This window comes from Tamandua tetradactyla, chromosome 25 (genome assembly GCF_023851605.1).
Source record: "Tamandua tetradactyla isolate mTamTet1 chromosome 25, mTamTet1.pri, whole genome shotgun sequence".
Classification (NCBI taxonomy): domain Eukaryota; kingdom Metazoa; phylum Chordata; class Mammalia; order Pilosa; family Myrmecophagidae; genus Tamandua; species Tamandua tetradactyla.
Window position 1 is genome coordinate 35,358,487 of NC_135351.1, and position 26,940 is coordinate 35,385,426.

The 26,940-nt window shown below is 36.5% G+C and overlaps 1 protein-coding gene, 1 long non-coding RNA gene and 1 other non-coding gene across 4 annotated transcripts in view; 2 read left to right on the forward strand and 1 right to left on the reverse strand.

Annotated features, from left to right (window-relative positions):
- Positions 1 to 3,314, reverse strand: part of HBS1L (HBS1 like translational GTPase) — a 90,106-nt gene extending 86,792 nt beyond the window's left edge. The window contains exon 1 of one of the 2 annotated variants that reach the window (XM_077144067.1): positions 3,110 to 3,303. In XM_077144067.1, the coding sequence (XP_077000182.1) occupies positions 3,110 to 3,152 (43 nt within the window). In that variant the 5' untranslated portion in view covers positions 3,153 to 3,303. Of the gene's footprint in view, positions 1 to 3,109 lie in introns of both variants that reach the window. The other variant, XM_077144068.1, reaches the window with a different exon arrangement.
- A 49-nt stretch (positions 3,315 to 3,363) lies between these two features.
- On the forward strand, positions 3,364 to 25,540 carry LOC143669078 (uncharacterized). Its single transcript, XR_013168679.1, has 3 exons — positions 3,364 to 3,831; positions 9,274 to 9,415; positions 25,244 to 25,540. It is a non-coding gene; the product is annotated as an uncharacterized LOC143669078 (long non-coding RNA).
- On the forward strand, positions 20,291 to 20,397 carry LOC143669413 (U6 spliceosomal RNA). Its single transcript, XR_013168925.1, has one exon. It is a non-coding gene; the product is annotated as a U6 spliceosomal RNA (small nuclear RNA).
- Positions 25,541 to 26,940: the final 1,400 nt, after the last annotated feature.

The following is a 26,940-nucleotide window of genomic DNA, read 5'->3' on the forward strand; positions in this document are numbered from 1 at the left end:
ATTTTTCCCACAAACTAGGTATTCACGGACATTTTGTATTTACAAAAACATTTATAGTTCTCCAACTTTTAGGCTAATTTGGTCTTTTAAGTTTTTCTAAATTTCCACCTCAGGTGATGAAAAAACAGTAATAATCCCAGACAATTTGAATTGTCTCTCCAGTATAGACCAAAATCTGAAACATGACTTCAGCAAATTTTTTCCAAGTGCCCTCTCTAGCCCAAAACACTTACTTTTCATACAAATGAGTAGCAATGAGTATACAATCAGACCATTAAGACAGTCGTTCTTCATGTGAAGCTACACAACTGTTATTTAACCAGCTTATCCCAAATTCCCTGAGGCTCTCTGCTCTAGGCCAGTTGACCTATTTTCCTATTGACTAGATATTATAGATTCCCTGTTCAGATTTTCCCCAAGTCCTTCCTTTTCCTACTGATGGTTCCAGCACAAATGTCACCTCTTTGCAGAAGTCTCCCGAGACCACTCTGGTAAAGCAGCAAGCCCCACCACCACAAACACCTTCACTCTCTAGCACACTCATCCACTGGATTGTCTTCAAAGTACTAGACCTGTTTCGCTTGGTCAGACCATAAACTCCTTGAGGCTAAGATTTCATCTAACCAACTACCTAGCACATGCTTGGCATAAAATTAATATTTAACAATATTAAATATTAATTTAACTATTAATTTAATAGTTAAATTTCTTTTAAATAATTAAAATTAATTTAATTATTTTAAAACTTTAAACTAAAACTAAAACCTATAAATAACATAAATATATTTAAATAATTGAGTATATGTATTCATTTGCAGCAGGAATAGCCTTTGGTCTCAAGGACTGAGACAATGCTTATAGCAATGGATAATTAAATGAATGCTGCAATTGAACTAAAATGTATAACATTTGATAAATTTTTAGATCATGATTCCAAGTTAATAAATAATAATTTATTAGCAAGTAATAGATGGGCCATTCACCAAAAATATTTTTAGGTATTAAGGACAAGAATCTTTCAGTAGGTTAGTTGGTTAATTAGAAAAAGTACCACAACATAAAAAGATGAAGTAAATCCTTTCTAGGGATCTTTGTAAAGTGGCTCACTTTTTCAACAAAATGTTGGAGTATTTACTGTATGTAAAGCAATTTTCCAGCTACTAGAATAAATATAAAAAGCCCTTGGCCTTCCAGGGGCTTTAAAATTAGTAGCCGAGGCAGTCAAGTACTGCCCAAATTACACAGAAGAAAAAGGTGTGTTCAACAGAGGAAGCAATAGGTTTTGCAGTACAAAAGATAAACTGTGAATGGAGGTCATGTTTGGGTAGCTTAAATGGGTAATAAATGGGTAATTTTATTTCCTTAAACTCTATTACGTCACGTCTGAGAATTTTTCAATTATTTCCATGAATTTTTCAATTATTTCCATGAGAGTTCAAGGGAAAGCTTAACTGGGATGAAAAGAAATGAACTGAACCCCAAGATGAGCAGTATTAGAAGCAAGAAAAGGGGATGGACCTCCTATGCTATAGAACAGCTTTGGTTATGATGTCACCAATTGTTCCAAAGATAACATAACAACCTGACCTCAGGGGGTCAAGTGAGAAGATATTTAGCACTTACTCCCTTAAGCCAAGCACTACCTTCTCCAGGAAGGCTTCATTCATCCTCCCATCCCTGGCCCAACCCATTTTGAATTAGGCGTCCTCATTTACATAACTCCCATAACACTTTGCATTTTTTTGTTCCATCTTTCATGCTCTAGTCACTTGTTACTTGTATATGTCCCCTTTACTGTCAGTCCTCAAAGTTTAGAACAGGGTACAATAAGCACTCAATCAATGCTGGCTGAGGAAATGATAAATGAAAATTAAAGAAATAAATGATTGTAATTATACCTATCCATGTCCTTTACATCATGTTTGCAAAAATATCTCCCATTTCCCAGCTGACACTAGCCCGCAGCAATACCTAGACAACAAGTGTCTCCACTCTGAACTGAACAGTAAGAACCCAACATATGCCAGGTGGACCAGGTCACTGTCTCCAAATCTGGCAGTTGTGTGTTAGCTGCCCTCCAGTATAGTTAGAGGATCCTGATGCTCCTAGAATAGTCTACTGGGGGTGCCAGTAACAACCAACATAGTAAGCACTGCATGTTCTGCACTTTTCAAAGCAATAGGTCTTTCTCTTCTGCATTAGTTCATGTGTGTTTACATTTTTGGACTGATGTTTGATAATTCCTATAATTATCCACTGTGTAAGGAATGATGTTGTGTTTGTCCTAAAACTAATTCCAACTTCCTTTAAAGTTCTAGGGAACATTCACATACACATTGTTCTCGTGTTCTTTTCTTTATTCCATATTTTTAAAAAAATCATTAAGCCCATTTCCATTAACCCTTTCTTCTAGTACTACTTTTTTTCTCACTTGAAAGCACATTTACACTAAGCATAACCAGCCAAGACCTGATTATACACCTCAAGATCATCTGATAGACTTACTCCTTGGGTCTTTTCAATATGTTATGTTTTTACTGTCTCTTAAATTTCTAATTTAACTTGAAAAACCAACTCAAGTCAGGTTCTGCACTAATATGCACGAACGTTAATAAAACTTTTACCGTATAAACCTAATAAATACACCAAGTCAGTTGAACATAAGCATTAAGTCAATCTGTGTTTTACGAACTGGCAACCTTTCTTTCTTCTTTCTTTTTTTTTTTTTTTTTTTTAGGGGCAGGGGGTGACGGGTGGGGAAGGTCGGAGGAAGCAAGGAGAGACACGTGCCCGACCAGTGACGAAAGAACGGCGGTGGGGGGGGGTGTGTGTGATAAGATTTAACATGCATAAATATCACGGGATCCCAACCTCGACATATTCCATATGTCGCCATGCAGTACCTCCCACCCTAAATGTGATCAATTTCAGAAGGCTGAGATCATTAAGAAATGCCAGTCGCTGACACTCAGATGCCATGTTACTGTACCCCGCTGGGCCTTCCCCGAATTTCAGACTGGCACCACTGACGAGAAACTCACAGGTCGAAGTGGATGCCAACGAGGCTGGAACAGCAAAAATGACGTCCCGGCTCGGCCCTGCCACCTACCTTCATCGTAGTTATAGCCTCGGATATTCCGATGCCGGGCCATGACAGCGGAGGGGGCGCTGACCACAGCCCCCTACAAAACACCCGCTCAGATACTGAACAGGAGCCAACTGCGGCCCAAAACACACCTATGCGCCATCTTGGCTTCCGGCAGGCCTCTGCGCCGAGCGCCTGCGCACGCGCGACGTCTGATCGGACGGCAGCCGCTCAGGGTCCCTGCACGCCTCCAGCGGACGCATGCGTACTCACGGCTCCAGGCAGGCCCCTCCTTCCATGAGATTGACAGCGCGCACGTTGGCGCGGCCCCGCCTGTAAACTGGGTGACCGAGGTGGCTCAGGAGCTAAGTCCCGCCGAGCACAATTTGTTAGTTTAGATGGAAAGTCTGCAGCGGGGTCCTTGATTTCCCCCAAGGTTCCAGATCATTTGTCTTATCCACCTTTCATCTTTGTGGTTCAATAGGCATTCGATATTCACGGCTTCCGTGTGTGCGGGAGTCGCCATTAGTCTGCCCTTAGTCATGTAAACGCGTTTTATCCGCATTCCTGAAGGAGCGCACAGTGAGCGTTCGCGGAACACGTAAAGCCGTGTGACATCTAGGAACACTAAATATAGTATTTTAAACATAGCTCTGGTCTTAGGCGGCAGTAATGAATGTTTTGATGCGTAATTATGTAACCATGACCGACTGTTGGATGTTGGAACATAAGACGAATGATGCGCGGTAGGTATTTGCGACCGCATTATCACACTGGACAAAACAGCCTTGAGTTTCAGCTTGTTTTTCGAAATGTTGATAACTTTACCTGAAAGGCAGATGCAGAATTCTAATAAAGCTTACTTAACTTTTTATTATCCACAACGGAAAGAAGCAGTAAGAATAATACATAGTTAATTCAGATTTCATGAGTAGCTTGGAATGTATTGTGCATGTGCATTTGAACGTGTCTGACTACGAGATGTTTCTTCTTAATTGTTACTTCTGTTTAATGTACTCCAAGACAAAATTTTACCCAAAAGTGGAGATAGATGTTAAATTTATATGGCTTGAGTGTTTTATTTTGCATATTTAGATTACTTTTATGGCACAATCTGTTTCTTTGTAAAATGGAGATAGTAGTAGTAGTATCTAATAGAATTGTAACAAAATTAATGTATCTGTGTAAGAGGATTTAGCACAGATCATAGTAGGTGCTTTGAAATTATGCTATTACAATAAAAATAGCAGCTTCCAACCCTCCCCACCTCACCCTCTGTAATTGTCAATTTCAAACTCAAATACAACTCACCTTACTTTGAAATGAATGTATTATGAATAGATCACTTGAACAAAATACCAAGGAAGGGCTGAGGAAGGAAAGCATTGCTTCTGCCCCTTGGGTAGTAGTGCATTTGCCTCTTGGATCATCATTAATGTAACCGACAAAGGTCATGGATTCTTTTGCCTAGGCACTCAATAACAAATTGTGGAGACACCAGGGTTTCAAAGAGAGAAAGAGTTTATTACGAGGCAATAGTGAGAGAGCAGATGGCCTATGGGCCCAAAATTTATCTCCCCAAACTGCAGTCATTCTGAGAGTTTTATTATTGAAAAGGATGGGCAGGGTTTAGGATAATGAGCATAGTGGTCCAAGTTGTAATTAGAGGTGATCTAGTTATTAATATGCCTAGATTGATGACATGTTTAATCACAGGTAAGAAAATGGCGGAATATTATAATGAGGTATAGAAGACTTATAGGGTACAGTCTAAGCTACTGCACATGTCAGGAGGGCCCATTTTGGTTAGATCCAATCTTGGTTATCAAGATAGCTTTGAGCTTGAGATGGGTAGTTCTGGACTGACCCAAAACCCTTCTTTAATAAACCCTAGGGGCTGTCTTTAATGATGACCAGACTCTGAAGTTGAAAAATTGGATAACTGATTATAAATGGTTAGTCACAAGGTTTTTACAATTACAGGGGCAGAAGATAAAGGTTATAAAATCATTATCAGATATCAAGGCAGCTGGATTACAATTTAGAGATTTCAGGTATTTCCCTCTGTCTACTTCAGTGTACCAGAAAGCAAAACGAAATATGTATATAATGATTCAGTAATCAAAATTACCCCTTTTAAATCCTTATTTCTCGGTTACAGTAATGCATACTAGGTGCTTAATATATGCTACTTATATATCCCACTAATTGAAAAAGTTTTATCTTTCTCTCTCCAGCACACTAAATCTGGTACTTTGAGTGTTTGTTAAATGAATTAATGAATAAAAGACAAGAAATATAGTGATATGTCTCTTGCTATGGGATATTTAGCAAATGTCATGAACAACTAAAAAATTCGTTTTCATACTTATTTGTAAAAAATTATAAATGAAAATGGCATAACTACATTACTAAATATATTTAGCAGCTTTATTATAGTATAATTGGCAAGCAATAAACCGCACATATTTAAAGTATACAATTTGTTAAGTTTGACATATGTACACAATAGTGATATCATCACCCCGGTCAAGATAATGAGCATATCCAGACTTCTACAAGTTTCCCCAACTACCTTTGTAATCCCTTCCTCTTGCCACTCACTTCTTCCTCACCTCTGGTCCAGGCAACAACTGATCACCTCTCTGTCACTATGGATTAGTGTTTTCAAAACTTTGACATGGATGAAATAATACATTATGTATTCTTTTTTTTCTGGCTTCATTCACTCAGCACAATTATTTTGATTTTCATCCATGTAGGTGCTCAAATCAGAGTTTATGCCTTTTTTGTTTTCACAAAGGAGAATTCTGTTCTATTTGTCCATTCACCTGATGGTAAACATTTCAGTTGTTTTAATTTTTTGGCATTTACACAAAGGCTGTTACAAACATCCTGTAAAATCTTTGTTTGGACATAAACTTTCATTTCTCCTGTATAAATACCCAGGAGTAGAGAGGCTGTATGATACGTTAGGTGTAGCTTTATCTTTTTAGGAAACCGCCAATATATTTTCCAAGGTGATTTAGCATTTTCCATACCCGCCAACAGAAAAGTTTCAGTTACCAACAGAAAAGTTTCAGTTTCTCCGCATCTTTGTCATCATTTGGTGATGTTAGCATGTTTTCATGTGCTTATTTGTCATAGGTATATTCTCTTCAGTGAAGTATCTGCTTATGTCTTTTTTCCCCAGTTTTTACTGAGCATTTTTCCCTTAATTATTGGGTTTGAAGAGTTCTTTTAATATATTCTGGATCACATATGTAAGTTGCAAACATTTCTCTCAATCAATCAGTGGCTGGTTTTTCATTCTCTGAACCATGTCCTTCAAAGAGCAGAATTTTGATGATGTCTGTTATGAATTGAATTTTGTCCCCCAAAAAGATATATTCAAGTCCTAGCCCCAAGTCCTGTAAATGTAAATTTATTTTTAAATAGAATATTTGAAAATATTATTCTTATTTGAAGATACTGAGTTAAGAAGAAGCCTATATGACTGGTGTCCTTTAAAAAAAAAGAAATTTAGACACAGAGTAAGACAGAAAGAGAGAAACAGAATGATGGCCATGTGACAGAGGCAGAGACCAAATTATGCCATAAACCAAAGAACATCATGGATTGCCAACCGCCCCAAGAACCCAATAGGCTTCAAAGGAAGTGTGGTCTTGCTGATGTCTTTATTTCAGACTATACCCTCCAGAACCATGAGAAAATAAATTCCTATTGTTTTAAGTCTCACAATTTGTGATACTTTATTTGGCAGCCCTAGCAAACCAAGACAAAAATCTAAATTACTAATCTTTTTCAGTAATGACTGTGCTATAATTTCATATCTAAGAAATCTGTTTCTAGCCCAAAGGCACAAAATTTTCACTAAGATGCACAGTGTTGGTTTAACTTAGGGCTGTAATCCATTATCAGTTGGTTTTTGTATATGGTACAAGATTTGGATGGAAGTTTATTTTTGGCATGTGGATATTCGATTGCACCCATGCCTTTTGTGGAAAAGGCTATCCTTTCTCCTCTGAATTGCATTTGAATTTTTATCAAAAATCAGTTATCTTTATACATGTGGGGTCTATTTTTGAACTCCCTATCCTGTTCCATTAATTTATTGATCTGGCTGAACACCAATAACCTGTCATGATTCCTGTAGCTCCATAATAATCCTTAGAAATCAGGTAGTGTTAATGATCCACTTTGTTCTTCTTTTTCAAAATTGTCTTGGTTATTTTAAGTCATTGCCATGTCTATATGACTTTTAAAATGACGTTATCAATTACTACAAAATATCCTGCCAGAAGTTGACTGCTATTTTGTTGAATCCATAGATTAATTTGTGAAGAATTGACAGTTTGACAATTTGGAGTCTTACAGTCGGTGTTTGTATGGAGTGGTCTTCTTTATCTCTCTCAGCAATGTTTACCAGTTTTCAGTGCCTGGTTCTGAATAACTGTTGAAGATTTAAGTATTTCACATATTGTTGAGGCTAGTATAAATGGTATTTTTAGAAAAGTTTCAATCTAAAGGCATGCAAATAAACTATTAAAATTATACATTAATTAGCATAATCAATATGCAAGATTTTTATATGTGTAGAATAGGAACAAACAATGAGAAAATAAAATTTAAAATAAATTGGTTACATTAGCATCAGAATATCATCAAATACCTAGGAATAAATGGAAGGAAATATGTATAAGGCTAAAACTAGAAAGCTTGCTAAGAGAAACTAATGAAAACCAAATTAACTGAAGAGCTGCACCAGGTTTGGAAGTGTCAATATTATTATGTTAATTGGGAGAGATGTCAGTTCTACCCAAATTAATCTATACTCAATGTTATCCAAAAAAACCTAGCAGTTTTTTTGGTGGAAACTGACAGTCAGGTTCTGGAAATTAAAAAATCCTAGAATACCAAGATAATCTCAAAGAAGAGCCAAACTAAAGTACTTAGACTATGACTAAGATATTCTTTAATCATAGTCATAAAGACGGTATGATACTGGTGCAAGGATAGGCAAATATACCATTGAGATACTGTGGAGAGTTCAGAAAAATATCTCCCACATGTGGTCACCTATTTTGCAACTAAGGCACTACAGCAGTTCAGGGTAAGAAAGAATGGTCCTGTCAATAAATGATGCTATGTTCATTAGATATCATATGAGGGGAGAGGCATTACATTCTACCTCATGTCATAAACAAAATTAACTTGAGATGGCTCATAGACCTAAATGTGAAAGATAAAGTGGTCACAATTCTAGAAAAAAGACATAGGAGAATATCTGCATGACCCTGAGGCAGTCAAAAATTTTTAATCAGGACACAGAAAGCACTAATCATAAAAGAACAATTCATAATTTGGGCTTTATTAAAAGTAAGAACTTCTGTTAATCAAAGGTCAACATTGAGAAAGTAAAAAAGCTAGTTGCAGCCTAGGAGAAGATATTTGCAAGACATATATCTGGCAAAGAACATATCTAGAGCATATAAAGAATACCGTAATCCCCCCCACCTAATAATTGCAAACAACCTGATTTAAAAGTAGGCAAAAGTCTCAGACACACACTTCATGAAAAATAATATCAAAATAGTATTGTCTGCCTTCTATTTTCTATTCTAATCTGAACAAATACTGATCTTTTTGAACTTTGGACTTAAATTAAAATGTTCTTTTCTGCTGAAACAGCACTGCTCTTGAGCACTACTTAAATACTCATATGAGTTTTGATAAATAAACTGTGGTGACTTCTGTCTCCCATAATTCTTATAAAGAAATGAAGGAATTGATACTGATTATCAAGAAAGAAAGAGAGGGACGGAAGGAGGATAGTTGTGATTATGAGATAGTGCATGTAAGAGAAGTTCTAGAGCTTTCAATTAATTGTCTAGGACATACTACAGATAATGACATGACATAGTTGTATAGAAGAGTCCTTTTGAGTTTCTTTTCAGTTCTGTGGTTGATTTGAAGGCTTATGATTGTACATAAATCTAATCATCCTCATTATTAGCAAATATCTGTAAATCTATAAACAGATTAATTTCTTGCTAACCTTCCAAGTTAGTTCTATAACTCTCTGTCTGACTACTGATATTCTTACCCTCTATCTCTGGAATTTCCCCCAACTCTCTTCACTTATTATTCAGTTTTTCTTTCTTTCTTTTTTTTTCCTGTCTTTTAAGGCAGAAATCTAGGTGAGTGAAAATTGGCAAGATCCTGTGAACAGGTCCTTCATCAAGGCAAGGCTTGGCTCCCAAAAGGCTTGGGGCCTTCCAAGGATTTCATATTTGACAGAAGTGTTGACAGCATGATTAAACAAACAAGGTATTCAGGGAAGTTGAAACGGATCTTCAAAGAAGACTTAGTGGGTGATGGGGTATTATAGAGCTTAATGCAGAACATATCAAAACCTTAGAAAAGCAGTGGTGGGGTCATGAACTTCATAAGGTAGGATGAACCATGGCAAGAACAGAATTGAAGTGAAAGAGCTCTATATTTAGACATGAACCACTCAGTGGGGAATACCAGCAAAACAATAGTACCTGCGCAAGACCTTCCCCTGCACAGATGGGTTCTTTCAACCACCAATCCTGGGCTCTCTGGCTGTCAAGCAGCTTTATCATGAAATATCACACTAAAGATTGTTCAGGAGTTCTTTATGAGATTTGCTTTTCAAAAATTCATGTTGCTCTAAATGTTCCGGTAATATGTATACTCCAGTTTAAAATCTTTCAGTGGTGCCATATTGCTTACTAATAACTTCCCAACCTTCAGAAAGACAGAGGAATTCTTTCTGGTTTTGCCTCTGTCTGGTTTCCCACCTGGCCTGACACCACTCCACCTTGAGACATTCCATGCCACAGTCCCTGCTTTTGTGGTTTCAAGTCCAGCCATGCTCTTCCTGTCTTAGGACATTGGTACATGCCTAAAACACCTTCTATCCCTATGCCCCTAACATTCCTGAGGAGAGTCCTACTAGCATCACCCGCTCTGTGACACCTTCTTTGATTCTCTGATAGAGTAAGGCACCCCTCCACTAGGCCCTCAAAGCACCTTTTGCTTGTCTCTGCTAGAACACATATTAATCATATTCTAATTGTCTATGTTTGCATCTACCCACCTTCATCTCCTCAACTAGATATAAGCTCCTTAAAGAAAGGACATCATTTTGTTTATCTTATGTCTCCAGTACCTAATATAGTGGTTGGCACAAAATTTGAATATATAAAATAAATTCTGTTGAAGGATTGTTGAATACATTTACAATGTGCAAAGTAAACATATCTGCAAGAATAGAAGAAGTTCATGACTTTGGAAACACCAATTTCCATGGGATTCTGGAGAAAGAAATTGTAAGAAATGAAAGAAAGTGGGTACTGTCAAAATAGAGGCGGGGCATAAATTTTTAGATTAAAAGTGTCTCGCATATATACGCAAAAGAAATGAAAGCATATGTCTACACACAAATTTGTACACTAATGTTATAACATTATTCTTAATCACCACAAAGTGGAAACAATCAGCTGAAAGATAGATAAACAAAATGTGGTATGTCCATTCAATGGAATTATTATTCAGTAATTAAAAGGAATGAAGTGCTGATATATGCTGTGTGCCAATCTGAAACTGTTGTGTACCCCCAGAAAAGTCATGTTCTTTAATCCTCATTCAGTATTGCTGGGTGGGATCATTTTTATTGTTTCCATGGAGAAGTGACCCACCCAATTGTGGGTGGTAACTTTTGATTAGATAGATATGTCTCCACCCATTCAAGGTGGGGGTGCTTACTGGAGTCCTTTAAGAGGGAACCATTTTGGGAAAAGTTTCAATGCTGACAGAGCCCACACAGCCAGGGACCTTTGGAGGTGAAGAAATAAAATGCCCCCTGGGGAAGCCATTTGAAGAAGCCCAGAAAGAAAACCAGCACATATTACCATGTGCCATCCCAGCTGAGAGAGAAAGCCCAAACGTCATTGACCCTTTCTTAGAAGTTAAAGTATCTTTCTCTGGATGCCTTAGTTTGGACATTTCTACAGCCTTAGAACAGTAAACTTGCAACTTAATTAATTCCCTTTTTAAAAAGCTGTTCCATTTCTGGCATATTGCATTCCAGCAGCTTTAACCAACTAACACATGCTACAATACAGATGAATCTTGATATCATTGTGTTAAGTGAAGGAAGCAAGTCACAAAAGACCACATATTGTATGATTCCACTTATACAAAATATCCAGCATAGGAAAATCTATAGATTAAAATATAGATTAATAGTTGCCTAAGGTTGGGGAGGATGGGGGATTGGGGAGTGGCTGCTAATGGGCATTCAATTTCTTTTTGGAAGTGATGGAGATGTTCCAAAATTGATTGTGCTGGTGGTTGCAAAACACTTTAGATAATAAAAACCATTGAATTGTACACTTTAAATGGGTTAATTGTTGGGTATGTCAATTATATCTCATTAAAGCTGTTAACAAAAAGAACAGTCTCGTTAATTGAAACTCAATGTCTTTAGGTAAATAATCAATTTGAAAATCAGAGTTTCTGCCTTCTGAGAAACATGGGGCTGGTGAGGAGCTTCCATGGCTCTGGGGCAGCCTGCTGTCATGGTTGCAGCAGTCTGGGCAAAAATTTCTGCTCTGCCATTTACCAACTGGGTAACCTTGGGCGAATGGCTCCCCTTTCAGCACCCTATTACCACCATAGTAAGATGGTAGGGGGTGGGGGGATGGACAATAGAACTGCCTTAAACAGTTGTAATGAGAATTTAAACATCTTAATTGATGAAAAGCACCGAAACAGCTTCTGAAACCAAGGTTTGATTCTCTTCTGACCCTGCTGACTCACACTGGTGGAACAGGTCCCATCTGATCTTGGAATAATATAGGGGATTGAATCATGTATCCCAAAAATGACAGTCTCTTAATCTTAATCTATGTTCCTGTGGAGATGAGCCACTTTGTAAATGCAAACTTTTGAAGATATCATTAAAGTACAGCCAAATTGAATCAGGGTAGGTCTTAATCTACATGACTGGAGGCCTTTAAAGAGAGAAATTCAGACACAGTCAGTGAAGCCGGAAACCAGTAGAAGCCAGAAGTCAGAAGCCAGTGCCATGTGACCTAGGACTGCCATCACCAGAATGCCTCCAATCCCTAGAGAAAGCGTGTTCTTGCTGACATCTTGATCTTTTGGACTTCTAGCCTTTGAAACCATGAGCGAATCAATTCCTGTTACTTAAGCCAACTCACTGGGGTATTTGTCAAAGTAGCTCTGGCAAACTAAGACAAATGGAATGTTGGTATCTGCCGAGGTAGGGTAGCTTAGTTGACTGGTCTTAACTGCCTTGGTACTGACACGCACCACGGATCCCCTGGAGTTTTGCCACTGCCTCCAGTTACAAAGCTCCCAGGAGGCCTCTTCATCTTTACATTATCCTCTTGGTCCAGTAGAACTTTGAACACTTCCTTGGCTCTGTGCTGCAATATGCAAAACTCAGTGAGCTCACCCTTAGCCACCTTTGTTAGTCCCTGTTAAGATACAGCTTCACCACCCTCCGGCCCAACTTTGAACATTGGATTCTGCACCATGTCAAGCATGGGGCTCTCTTGAAGGACTTTCAGCTCCCCAAGCTATGCTCAAGGAAACAACATGAGGCTCCCAATATTGTTGGATTTTTCTAACTAATCTGGAATATTTTTTTTTCCATTGGGCAGACTCTGGGAATTGAACCCAAGTCTCTGGCTTGGCAGGCGAGAATTCTGCCACTGAGCCACCATTGCCCACCCCAATCTAAGAATCTTTAATGCAACAACTTATACCCAAGTTGTAGGGTACAGTCCTTTTTGAACATAGATTTCATATTCTAATTTCTGTTGTGTTACTTGTTCTACCAAATTTGTCATATGAACATTTTAGTGATGATTTTTAATAATAATATGCAAATTATTTATGTATATGGGAAAATTTGAAAGGATACATGAAAAAGAGGAGGAGGCATATAAGAAAGAAGAGGAGGAGGTATCTTAGTGGATATTCCCATTTATGTATGTTTTTGTTTTGTGATAAAATCATTATGATAATAATCAGATAATAGATAACTAAGATAGCTAACATTTACTTAACACTTGCTATATTTCAGGCATTGTAACATGCTTTAAAAGCATTATTTAATTTCTTTCCTCACAATACCTTATGAAGCAAACGTCTACTTACTAAATCAAATGATTCACTCCAAAATGACTGATAAATCTATAATATAATTAATCAAAATCACTAATTGCTAACTTCTTTTTTGTTGGACCTTTGCTTTCTTTCTATTATATATTTTGCTACAAAAATTTTAATGGTAAGCAAATGGCTCACACTTAATTACATCATAAGCATTACTGTATCCCAAACTAGAGATCCCTCCATAAAATGAAATGTGTTCATGAAAAATACTCTTTTGCTCATAATAATTATTATCAAATTCTCCATCATAATATAAGCATAATAACAACAGTGGCATTGATTAAAAACAGTTAGCTCCATTAGCTGCTGGCGCTCCCCAATGCACAATGTCACTGGTTAGCTGGCATTCAATACCACTGTTCAATTCAAACAAACCATGCTGCAAACACGTGATAAATTTTGGTGAATGAATGACTTCCCTTAGCTGCAGCTGGAAGTAGTTCATACTCTAGTAGATCAGGACTCTTGAGCAAAATCTTCATTCCTGAGGCCCTCTATTTCTTCAAAAAGGTAATGAAGAGCTTCAACCAGATTCTCGCTGTAATATTATCAACATTTATTTCTTTACTTATTGCCCATCACCCAAGTCCTTTCCTCATTTCATGACCATCACTTCATTTAAGACTTCCTCTAACACTCCTTTTCCTATGTAATTTCATTCCACTGTTTCATTATTTCATTCCAACAATCCTGTGAAATACACAATGCACAATAATGCATTCAAAAATTCATTATACAGTATTATTTTGTACTTACATTCTATAGGTAATAATGTATTTCATTGCCTTAAGACAGGAATTCTATCACATTGCATAAATGGAAGCATTTAATAGATGCATGTTGAAAAAATGAAAAAGTCAACAAATTGAAATTTAAAAATTAGTAGATTTTCAAGAAACCTGAGTTCACCCAAATTATAGATTAATATTTGTATTCGTGATACCAGGCATATGCAGGCAGACCTTCTTTTACTGTGCTTTGTGTTACTGCGCTTCACAGATACTTCATTTTTCACAAATTGAAAGATTGTGACAACCACGTGTTGAAAAAATCTATTAGCACCATTTTTCCAACAGCATGTGCTCACACTTCATATCTCTGTGTCACATGTTGGTAATTTTTACATTTCAGACATTTTCATTTTATCTGTTATGGTGATCTGTTATCTTTGACATTACTATTGTAATTGTTTTGTTGGGGCACCACGAAAGTAAACTTAAATGATAAAAGCGGTGTGTGCTCTGACAACTCCATTGACCACCTGTTTCCTTGTCTCTGTCCCTCTCTTCATGCTTCCCTCTTCCTTGAGACACACAATACTGAGATTAGGCCAATTGATAATCCCACAATGGCCTCTAAGTGTTCAAGTAAAAGGAAGAGTCACATCTCTCTCATTTAAAATCTAAAGCTAGAAATGATTATGTTTAGGGAGGAAGATTTGTTGAAAGCTGGGTTAGGTCCAAAGCTAAGCCACCTGCACCAGTTAGCCAAGTCGTGAATGTAAAAAAAAAGTTCTTAAAGAAAATCAAAAGTGCTACTTCAGTGAACACCTGAATGATAAGAAAGGAAAACAGCTTTAGTGCAGATGTGGAGAAAGGGATCTGGATGGATCAAATCTGCCACAACATTCCCTTAAACCGAAGCCTAATCCAGAGCAAGGCCCTATTTCTCTTCAATTCATTTAAGGTTGAGAGAGGTAAGGAAGCTGCAGAAGAAACGTTTGAAGCTAGGAGAGGTTGGTTCAGGGGGGTTAATGAAAGAAGAGAGGCTGTCTCCATAACATCAAAGTGCAAAGTTTTGATATAGAAGCTGCAGCAAGTTATCCAGAAGATCTAGCTAAGATCACTGATAAAGGTAGCTACACTAGACAACAGATTTTACTTGTAGATGAAACAGCCTTATATTGGAAGAAGATGCCATCTAGGACTTTCATAGCTTGAGGCTCTAAAGCTTCAAGGACAGGCTGACTCTCTTGTTAGGGGTTAATGATGACTGGGCAGCTAGATGACTGTATGTTGAAGCCAATGCTCATTTACTGTTCTGAAAATCCTGGGGCCCTTAAGAGTTATGCTAAATCTACTCTACCTTTGCCCTATAAATAGAAAAACAAAGCCTGGATGACATCATATCTTTTATAACATGGTTTACTAAATCTGTTAAGCTCTCTGTTAAGATCTACTGCTCAGAAAGAAAACAAAAGTTCCTTTCAAAATATTGCCCAAGAGCTCCAATGAAGATGTACAATGACATTAATGTTATTTTCATGCCTGCTAACACAATATCCATTCTGCAGCCCATGAATCAAGGAGTGCATTCTAGTTTGCTAGCTGCCAGAATGCAATGTACCAGAAATGGAATGGCTTTTAAAAGGGGAATTTAATAAGTTGCAAGTTTACAGTTCTAAGGCTGAGAAAATGTTCCAATTAAAGTAAGTCTATAGAAATGTCCAATCTAAGGCATCCAGGAGAAGATATCTCGATTCAAAAAGACCGATGAAGTTCAGAGTCTCTCTCTCAAGTGAGAAGGCACATGGTGAACACAGTCAGAGTTTCTCTCTTGGCTGGAAGGGCACATGGCGAGCAAGGCATCATCTGCTAGCTTTCTCTCCTGCCTTCCGGTTTCATGAAGCTCCCCGGGAGGTGTTTTCCTTCTTTATGTCCAAACGTTGCTGGCTTGTGGGCTCTCTGCTTCTCATGGCTATGTTGTTCTTCTCTGCTCGCTCTAAATCTCTCATTCTCCAAAATGTTTCCTTTTTTATAGGACTCCAGTAAACCAATCAAGACCCACCCAAATGGGTGGAGACACACCTCAACCTAAACCAGCTTAACAACCACTCTTGATTAAATCACATCTCCGGGGAGATGATCTAATTACATACAGTATTGAATAGGGATTATTCTGCCTTTACAAAATGGGATTAGATTAAAACATGGCTTTTCTAGGGTACATGCATCCTTTCAAACTGGCACAGAGTGATTTTGACTTTCAGGTCTTATTTTATGTATGTATGTATGTGTGTATGTATGTATGTATATATTTTTGGTGTATAGTCTGGGAATTGAACCTAGGTCTCCTGCATGGTAGGTGAGCTTTCTACCACTGAACCACCTGTGCACCCTTAAATCTTATTTTTTAAGAAATCTATTTCATAAGGCTACAGTTACCACAGATAGTCAATTGCAATTGTTTTGGAAAAGATTCACCATTCAAGTTGCTATTAAGAACATTCATGATTAATGGGAGGAGGTCAAAATATCAACATTAATAGGAGTTTGGAAGAAGTTGATTCCAACCTCATGGATGACTTTGAGGAGTCCAGGACTTCAGTAAAGGAAGAAAGTGTAGATATGGTGGAAATAATAAGAGAAGCAGATGTGGAGACTAAAGATGTGACTGAATTGCAGCATCTCATGATAAAACTTTAACAAGTGAGAAGTTCCTTCTTATATATGAGCTCAGTAGTTTCTTGAGATAGAATCTAGTTAGAAGATGCTGTGAACATTGTTGAAATGACAACAAAGAATTTAGAGTATTACATAGACTTAGTCGCCAAAGGAATGGCAGTATTTGAGGAGGTGGACTTCAATTTTGAAAGAAGTACTACTGTGGATAAAATGCTATTAAACAGCATTGCATGCTACAGAGAAATCTCCCATGAAAAGAAGAGTCAGTCAAATCAATGAAGTAAACTTCATTGTTGTTTCATTTTAAGAAATTGCCACAACCATCCCAACCTTCAGCAACCACCACCCTGATCAGTTAACCACCATCATCAACACAGAGGCAGAGCCTCAACCAGCAAAAAGATTATGACTCACTGAAGGCTCAGATGTTAACATTTTTAGCAATCAAGTATTATTAAATTAAAGTGTGTGCATTGTTTTTTAAACATAAAGCTATTGCATGCTCAATAAACTATAGCATGAACATGACTTTTATATCCACCGGTAAGCCAGAAAATTCGTGTGAAACACTTTATTGTTTTTTTTTTTCAATTTTTATTGACAAAACAAAGCATACAAACACAGCATTCTTAACATAAACATTCCATAGTTGGTGTACAATCAGTGGCTCACAATACCATCACATAGTTTTATATTCATCACCATGATCATTTTTTAGAACATATAAAATGCATTGATTTTTACTGCTGAAAGAGATCTTAGATCTAGACTAAACTCATGGGTAATAGCAAGAAACTGAGTCCTGGAGAGATTGATTGTTGCTCAGTGACATAAAGTTGATTAATGTTGAACCTGGATTTTTTGCATACCTAGTCTACTCCATACTGCTCTGATGCATGAAGCTCTGGAAACACTTTATTGTTATATTCACTTTATCGTCGTGGTCTGGAGCAGAACCGACAATATCTCTGAAGAATGCCTGTAAGAGACCCTTAAAGATATTTGTTGAAAAAACTATACAAAAATGTTAGGAACAGAAACAAAGGTGGATCTACCATGCACCTAATAAGATTAAGTCAGGGCTTCCGCCTTCCACAGGACACTTCTCTTGGTCCTGGGAGGGGCCTCATTAGTTTGTCCACATGCTTAAAGCTTTTTTTTGTAAAACTACAAAACTAAAATGTTTTGTTCACAGTTGGTTAAGACCACTGTGTCTCTCCACTTCAACCTTTCTTCTCTCATCCTCCCTCTCATATTAGGTGATGGAATGGCCACAGGCATTTTTAAGTTCAGGCAAAGAAGAAATTGAGGTGGGAACAGGTTTATTTGAGTTTGGTGGGATATTTTTATGTTATTCACACTCATCTCTACTCTACAACAATGACGTCAGCAACAAACTGGTTAAATTGTGACATATATTCAAAGAATATTTAACTGAACAAGAAATCATAAGAAGCCCTGAAATCTTTCAGCCCATGTATGAATGAAGCTTGAGAGATTTCCCTAAATTTTGTTCAATCTTAACTTTTGTATGACCTTACCAGTAGTGAGTTGTGGAGCTGGGAGAAACTTTTTTAAGTCATTAACAATGAGAAAATAAAGAAATTTAAATCAACTATGCTAGAGAAAGACTAATATCTTTCTAGTCTCTCTATAGAAAATATCACAAAATCATTGTCTTTCGAACATGTGATGAGAGTATATTCAGGTAAAAACATAGGAAAAAGCATTACAGAAAGCTAATAAATAAAATGATGTTATTTTCTGGACTTAAGTATTTGTGGTATTTGTCAGCTTTGGAAATAAATTTGTAATTTTTGAAGATTCCATTTTTCAACCTAAATACATATTTGGTTTTTGAGGTAATTTTCTGATCATTTCGTATTTCTTTTCTTAAAGAGAAGAAAGGGTCTCCCAAATTCAATAAGCTACATGTCCCACAAAACCTGGATTTGCTTTGACAAAAAAAGTCATGGAAGAATGGCTGAAAAGATGTGTCAGCTTCTTCTTCTACCTCATCCCTCTCCTTCAAGCATCCACCAACAGTTGAAGTTTGAAACTCTACCATTCTTAGATGGCGAAGAATGTAGAAACAGCTGGGAAGCTACCAAATTAAGAGAAGCGAGGTGGGATGGCTTGGTGGCTGGGTCATTGAGAAAATCATGACCAAAGGAAATGTTTTCGCTTGGATTGGAGGGTTGAAAGAAGTGGGATAAGAAAGGAAGGTTGGCAGGAAAATGTCAGTGAGAATACAAAATACTTTTTCTGGGCTTACCCTGCTCTAATTTGCTGGACATATGTTGTTAGTGTATGCACAATTTTTAAGATCTATAAATTGTCCATTTTCATGTATAATTCTGAGTGCTGCTGTGTCCCTGTGCATGCATGAACCAGAGAGACGTGACTCTTTAGCCATGGAAAAGAGGTGTCTCCACAGTACAAAATGCTCCAAGGCACCAAAGAAATATTAATGACAAATCAAAAGACAAAGCATTTTTAAATCCTACAGCAAAATTCAAAGCAAAGAAAATTTGCAAACCTAATTTAAAGGGGAAAAAAAGGATAAACATGCAGGTTAGGATATTAAAAGGTAAAATAGGCTGTTATTAGAAGTCATTTCAAAGAGTGAACAGTTTGAGGAATTTCCCTTTCTCCGTCCTGTCATGCTCTGTTTTCTTTGAAAAGGCAGCAGATGGGGTATAGTGTCAATGTGTTATTTAGGAAACTAAAGCTAGAAAAACTCTGAAAAATAAGAATAAAATAATTTAAATGGAAAACATTAAGTCACTGGTGGGAGTACTTCCTGGATTTTCTTAAGGGTGGTAAAAGAGAAAAGCAGAAAAAAAATGCTTTTTTTTTTTGCTTTCTAACCTCAATATGTGAAGGAGAGTGGAAGTGTTGCACATTCTGGAAAATTGTGATGTGTGAATCACACAACAGTATTGCTTCTATATTGGACCAAGATTTTGTAGACTATCCCATTAAATCCATTAGCATGTCTGAAAAATCATTCTGAGGAGAGGACACTTTAAGACTGATTACTTTTTATGTAATTTGACCACAGGTTATTCAGAAGACATTTGGTTCCTAATTTCTGCTTCCCCCAGAAATGTTATCAGTGGGATTAGTCAATTTCTTCTTGTTTTTCTCATTTCCTACCTTAGGAATCTGGAACACAGTTTAATTAAGCAATAGTTTCTTCTGACTCTGGCTGAAATACACATAATCAAATTAATATAATTAGAAGGTTTATGGCTATTTTGCATTAAATAAATAAAATAAACATCAATCCTTTTCACATATATAACTGAGCAACATTTATTTCTAATGATTTCCCATCAGTACTGTGGTAAATTACATTTTCCTAAGGTGGACACAATAATATATCCTCCCGCACCCCCCCCCACACACACAACATGATCTCCTCACAATGCAAGGTTAACACTCTTCCATTGAAAGATGTATGTCTGTATTTCTTTCCTTTTAAAACTAAATGGCTCTATGACTTCAGTGGACTGAAGTGACATTATGTGCTTTTGATGGCTAAGCAAGGAAAGGTGATACAGTGCTCACTTTGACAGCACATATACTAAAATTGGAACGATCCAGAGAAAGTTAGCATGACTCCTGAGCAAGGATGGCATGCAAATTTGTGAAGCATTCCCCATTTTCTCGTGATGTATTTTTGGTACATAACTCCAGTTTTTATTTCTTACAGGTTCTAAAATTCAAATACATAATAAGTAATGTTAATTCTATGCTTGTAATAAGTACAATGAAAAGGTAGGTGACCAAGGGGTGTAGAAACAGTGTTTGTGTGTGTTATTGAAGTCAAGTTGGTATTAAATCAGACACCACTGCTATAGAGCTAAGATGTTAAACTTAATCTGTTTGGTGATCACAAATAAAATATCTGAAAAATAGATGCAGAAGGAATTGAGAAAGGGCTCACATGACAACTACCAAAAAACAAGAAGTATGAAAATAAGCATTAGCAGAATTGAGGGGCAAAAAAGATATAAACTTACAAAAGATCAAATAGCAAAATGACAGAAGAAATTCTTACATTATCAGTAGTTATTTAGACATAAACAGATTACATTCTTCAGTCAAAAGACAGAGATATGCAGGGTAGTTAAAAAAAAAACCATGACCAAACTATATGCTATTTGTAAGAGATTCACTTAAATTCAAAGACAAAGTAGATTAGTAACCAAAAAAGAATTGGAATAACTTTATTAATATCAGACTTTAAGTCAAAAGCTGTTAAGAGGGATAAAGAAGTTTGCTACAATGATAAATGGGTCAATTCAACAAAAAAACATAACAGTTATAAATATATGTGCACCTAATAACTGAGCCCCAAAATATAAGAAGCAAATACTGATAGATGTGAAGAAAGAAATAGATAGTGCTACACTAATAGTAGGAAACATCAATACACCATTTTAGTAATGAATTGAACATGTAGATAGAAGATCAATAAATGAAATAGAAAACTTGAAGGGCACTGTAAACCAACCAGATCTAACAAACATATATTGGACACTTCACCCAATAGCAGAAGATTACACATTCTTCTCTATTGCATATGTCATTCTCCAGGATAGGCCAAATGTCAGGTCACAAAACATACCTCAATAAATTTTTAAAAAATTGAAATCATACAGTATATCTTCTCTGATCACAAACATCAATAACAGAGGGAGAACTGGAAAATTCAAAATATATGGAAATGAACACATTCTTAAGCGATGAATGGGTCAAAGAATGTATCACGAGGGAAATTAGGAAATATCTTGCGACAAATGAAAACACAGCATACCAAAACTTTAGGCCACATCAAAAGCAGTGCTGAGAGGGAAATTTATAGCTCTAAATGCTTACATTAAGAAAGAAGAAAGATCTCCAATCAGAGACCTAAACTCATAACTGGAGGATCTAGAAAAAAGAACAATCTAAACCCAAAATGATTAGAAGGAAGGAAATAGCAATGATTAGAGCAGAGATAAATGAAATAGAGATTTTTTACAAAGAGAGAATCAATGAAAACTACCACTGGTTCTTTGAAAAGAGCAATAAAATCAAGAAAGCTTTAGATCAACTAAGCAAGAAAAAATAGAAAAGATGCAAATAACTAAACTCAAAAATGAAAGAAGGAATATTATCTACACTATGGGGGAAGAAAAAGAATCATAAGAGGATACTACAAATAACTAAATATCAAAAAATTAGATAATCTAGATGAAATTGGCAAATTCCTAGAGACACAAACTATCTACACAGACACAAAAAGAAATAGAAATAGAAGACCAATAACAAGACTCAATAGCAAGTAAAGAGATTGAATCAGCAATCAAAAATCTCTCAACAGAAGAAAGCCCATGAATGAATTTTACTGAACATTCCCCAAAAAATGTTCCGGTGAATTTTATTGAATATTCCAAGAAAAATTGACACCAAATCCTGCTCAAACTCTTCCAAAAAATTGAGGAGAAGGCAACACTGCCTAACTCATTCTATGAGGACAAAATCACCCTTATACCAAAGCTGGATAAAGATACCAAAAGAAAAAATTACAGACCAATATCCCTTTTGAATATCAATACAAAAATTCTCAATAAAATACTAGCAAATTGAATCCAACAGCACATTAAAAGAATTATACATGATTAAGTGAGATTTATCCCAGATATGTGAGGACACATATGTGGGAACAAAGGGAAAAACATGATCGTCTCATTTTATGCAATAAAGACGTGACAAAACTCAGCACCCCTTATTGATTAAAACACTTAGAAAACTAGGAATAGAAACCACCTCAATATAATAAAGGATATATGTGAAAAACCCACAGCTAACATTATACTCAATGTTGAAAGACTGAAAGCTTTCCCTCTAAGATCAAGAACAAGACAAGAAGGCCCACTACCACAACTGTTATTCAACATTGTACCAGAAGTTCTAGCCAGAGCAAGTTGGCAAGGAAAAGAAATAAAAGACATTCAAATTGGAAAGGAAATAGTAAAATTTTTCCTATTTGCAGATGACATGATGTTATAAACAGAAAATCCTGAAAAATCCACAACAAAGTAATTAAAGCCTGTGCCAGTTTGAAACTGTCTTGTACCCCAGAAAAGCCAAGTTCTTTAATGCTCATTCAGAATTGTTGGGTGGGAGCTTTTTAGTGTTTCCATGGAGAGGTGACCCACACAATTGTGGGTGGTAACTTTTGATTAATGGTTCCCATGGAGATGTGTCTCCACCCACTCAAGGTGGGGTTGCTTACTGGAGCCCTTTAAGAAGGAACCATTTTAGAAAAAGCTTCAGAGCCAACTGATCCAACAGAGCCCACACAGCCAGCGACCTTTGGAGAGGAAGAAGAAAAATGGCCCTGGGAGACCTTCATGAAACTAGAAGCCAGGAGAACAAGCTCACAGTCGTCTCCCTGTGCCTTTCCACTGAGAGAAAAAGCCTAAATGTCATTGGCAATTTCTTTGGAGTTAAGTACCCTCTTGCTGGTTCCTTAATTTGGACTATAAACTTGCAACTTAATAAATTCCCTCTTAAAAGCTCTTCCATTTCTGGTATATTGCATTATTGCAGCTTTAACAAACTAAGACAGAGTCAATGAGGAAATTCTGCAAAGTAGCAGGGTACAAGATCAGCATGCAAAAATCAGGTTTTTCTCTATACAACAGTATAGCACAAGCTGAAGGGGAAACCAAGAAAAAATTCCATTTAGAATAGCAACTAAAAGGATCAAGTACCTAGGAATAACCAATGGTTAGATAACTTGTACACAGAAAACTACAAAAGATTGCTAGTAGAAATAAAAGAAAACTTAAATAAATGGAAGGACATTCCATGTTCATGAATTGGAAGACTAAATATTGGTAAGATTCTACCCATAGAAATTCACAGATCCGATGTAATCACAATCAAAACTCCAATGCCCTTCTTTGCTAAAATGGAAAAGCCAATAAAAAAATTTATATGGAAGCGTAAAGGACCCTGAATAACCAAAAACATCTTGAAAAACAATGCAGTTTCAATACTCAGACATCCCAGTACTAAAACTTATTACAATGCTACAGTATCAAAACTGCACAGTATTGGCATAGGTACACAAATAGACCAGCAGAATAGAATTGAGGGTTCAGAAATAAACCCTCATATCTATGACCAATTAATGTTTGACAAGGTCACCAAGTCCATTCAATTGGGAAACAACATTCTTTGCAACAAATGGCTGGGAAAACTGGATATCAGTATGCAAAAGAATGAAAGAGGACCCTTATCTCACATCGTATATAAAAATTAGCTCAAAATGAACCAAAGACCAAAATATAAGAACCAAAATTATAAAACTTCTAGAAGAAAACGTAGAGAAGCATCTTCAGAACCTTGTGTTAGACAATGGTTTCTTAGACTTCACGCCAAAAGCACGAGCAGCAAAACAGAATATAGATAAAAGGGACCTCATAAAAACTAAATACTGTGCACCAAAGGACTTTATCATGAAAAGAAAAAGACAACCTACAGAATGGGAGAAAATACTGGAAACCATGTATCCTAAAAGGGTTTATTATCAGAATATATAAAGAAATCCTAGAACTCAACAGCAGAAAGACAAACAATCCAGCTAAAAATTGAGCAAAAGACTTGAATACGCATTTCTGCAAAGAAGATATACAAATGATAAGTACACGAAAAGATGATCAACATCATTAGCCATTTGGGAAATGCAAAAAAAAACCCCACAGTGAGATACCATTTCACAGCCACTAAAATGACTACTATAAAAAAAAAATGGAAAATAACAAGTATCAAGGATGCCGTGGAGAAATAGGAACAATTGTTGATTGTTGGTGGAACTGTAAAATGTTTCAGCCATTGTGGAAAAATGTGCAACAGTTTTTCAGAAAGTTTAGTATGGAAGTACCATATAACCCAACAATCCCAAAACAATCTAAGTAGGGACTCAAACAGATATTTGCACACCAAGGTTCATTGTAGCATTATCAAAATTGCCAATAGACGGAAGAAACTAAAGTGTTAATCAACAGATGGATGGATAAATAAAATGTAGTAAATACATGCAATGAAATATTATTCACCTTTGGAAAGGAATGAAATTCTGACAACTGAGACAACAGGGATGAACCTTAGAGAAATCATGTTGAGTGAAAAAGATGACATAAAAAGACAAATGTATGATCTCACTGATGTGAAATAATTAGAATAAGCAAATTCACAGAGTCAGAAACTAGAATACAGGGTATCAGGGGCCAGGGTGGGGTAGGGAATGGGTAGTGAACGCTTAATTGGTTCAGAGATCTTATTTACGATGACGGTAAAGCTTTGGTAACGGATAGTGGTGATGGCAGCACAATATTGTAAAAGTAATTAACACCACTGAATTATCAATTTGAATGTGCTTAAAAGGAAAAATTTTAGGTGTATACATGTTGTCAGAGCAAAAGTTTGTTTTTTGTTTTGTCTTTTTGTTTTAAAGTGATACAACTTCTGTCTGGGGAATGCTCATCCTTGGAACCCAGCTACCCTATAGTGAGGAAACCAAACCACCACACATAAAGGCCACACGTAGGTGTCCGGGCATGAGCGTGAGCTGGGGATTCAGAGGTCAGCCTGCACTAACCACCAGGCACATGAGACAGTGAGGCTTCAGATGATCCTAGCACCAAGCCTTCAAGATGCTCCAGCTGATGCTGGGTGGAATACAGATACTATGTCCCACTGAATCCTACCTGCTTTGTAGATCCTTGAACAAAAATAAATATCATCAATTTAAGCCACTAAGTTTTGGGGTGGTTTGTTATTCAGCAATAGAAGCCAAGAGTAATTATTAAACCAAATCTTGGGGGGAGACAGAAATTAATACCTCCATATTCTTATGAAGAGCTTCATGTTTGGAGATTCTCATAATTCATAAATGTAAAGGCTACATATATAAAGTTAATGATAAATACTATTATAATTTATATGACAAAGAATATACATTTAGGTAGTCTGTTTTAAGTGGGATTTTCTTTCTTTCACTATCCGTAATTTTGATAACTGACTCCTAGGTACACCATGAAAAATCACAAAAGATCTTTTTTATTCCATTCCATTGATACTTTAAACCAAAATGACTCAGGCAGGCAGGTGTAACAAGGATTTGTTTTTCTGACTGGAGAATCTATGTTATGAAATTCTGTAGTTGAATGTCAGGGGAAAAGTCCCCATTCTTTCACGTGTTACTCAACACATTAATTGCCTGAAAAGTTTTAAGGAACAAATATTTTATTCAAGGGTTTATGCTTTTTTGAAAAACCACAGTGTAACAAAGAAACTTTTGATAAAATTACCTCTTCTCAATACCAATATGGGTCACTTGTAATTTTAAAAAAATATTACAAAGTGTCATTATATGTTCATTTTACTGACAATTGGTTCAAGCTTACCCTGAAAACTGTGTCATTTTTTGATTAGTGAATGAGAAAGATGGCAGGAAACTAAGCAGAATGCAACTAGGCATATCACTAGGATAGTAGGTCCTAATTAAATTCAATAAACAGAGAACATTTTCTATAAGAATGTGTTTAAATCTTCAGTATAATGTTTAAGAATAAATGATCTCTTTCCATGCATTTTAAACCAGGCAAAAGCAGAGATGATGTTTTCCCCCATTCTCAGGACATACCAGTGCACGTAAATCTGTTTCAATGTATGAGCAAGTATTGCTTTACTTGTAGGCATAGATTGTTGACAATCAGTGGGAAAGAAGAGAAAACAATACAATGTTTAAGAGGAAAATAATAGTGGAAATTGTGTTTTTTTGAAATTACAATTTGATTTAGAAGGCCAACAGGGAGAGGAGCCACAGAATGGCCTTTTATACCCCCTTTTCTTTCATCTTCTCAGTCCTGGAACCAAAATATTTGCTCAATGCATTTTGGACTCCTTGTATGGAGTTTGCCTTCTGACTTGCTCATTCTACCTCAGGAAAAGAGCCATTCAGGTGTTATACAGGGGTTTATTGAGGTAATAACCTTACAGAAGAGATACTTAAAAGTAGTTTGTGTGACTTAGGAGAGGCACTGTAGAGTGGGGATAAATGGAAACGTAGATGAGATCTAGATTGTTCTGAGCCTGGGGTAGGACTGAGTTCTAGAGTCTTCCACCTCATAGTGAACTTGCAGAATTCAG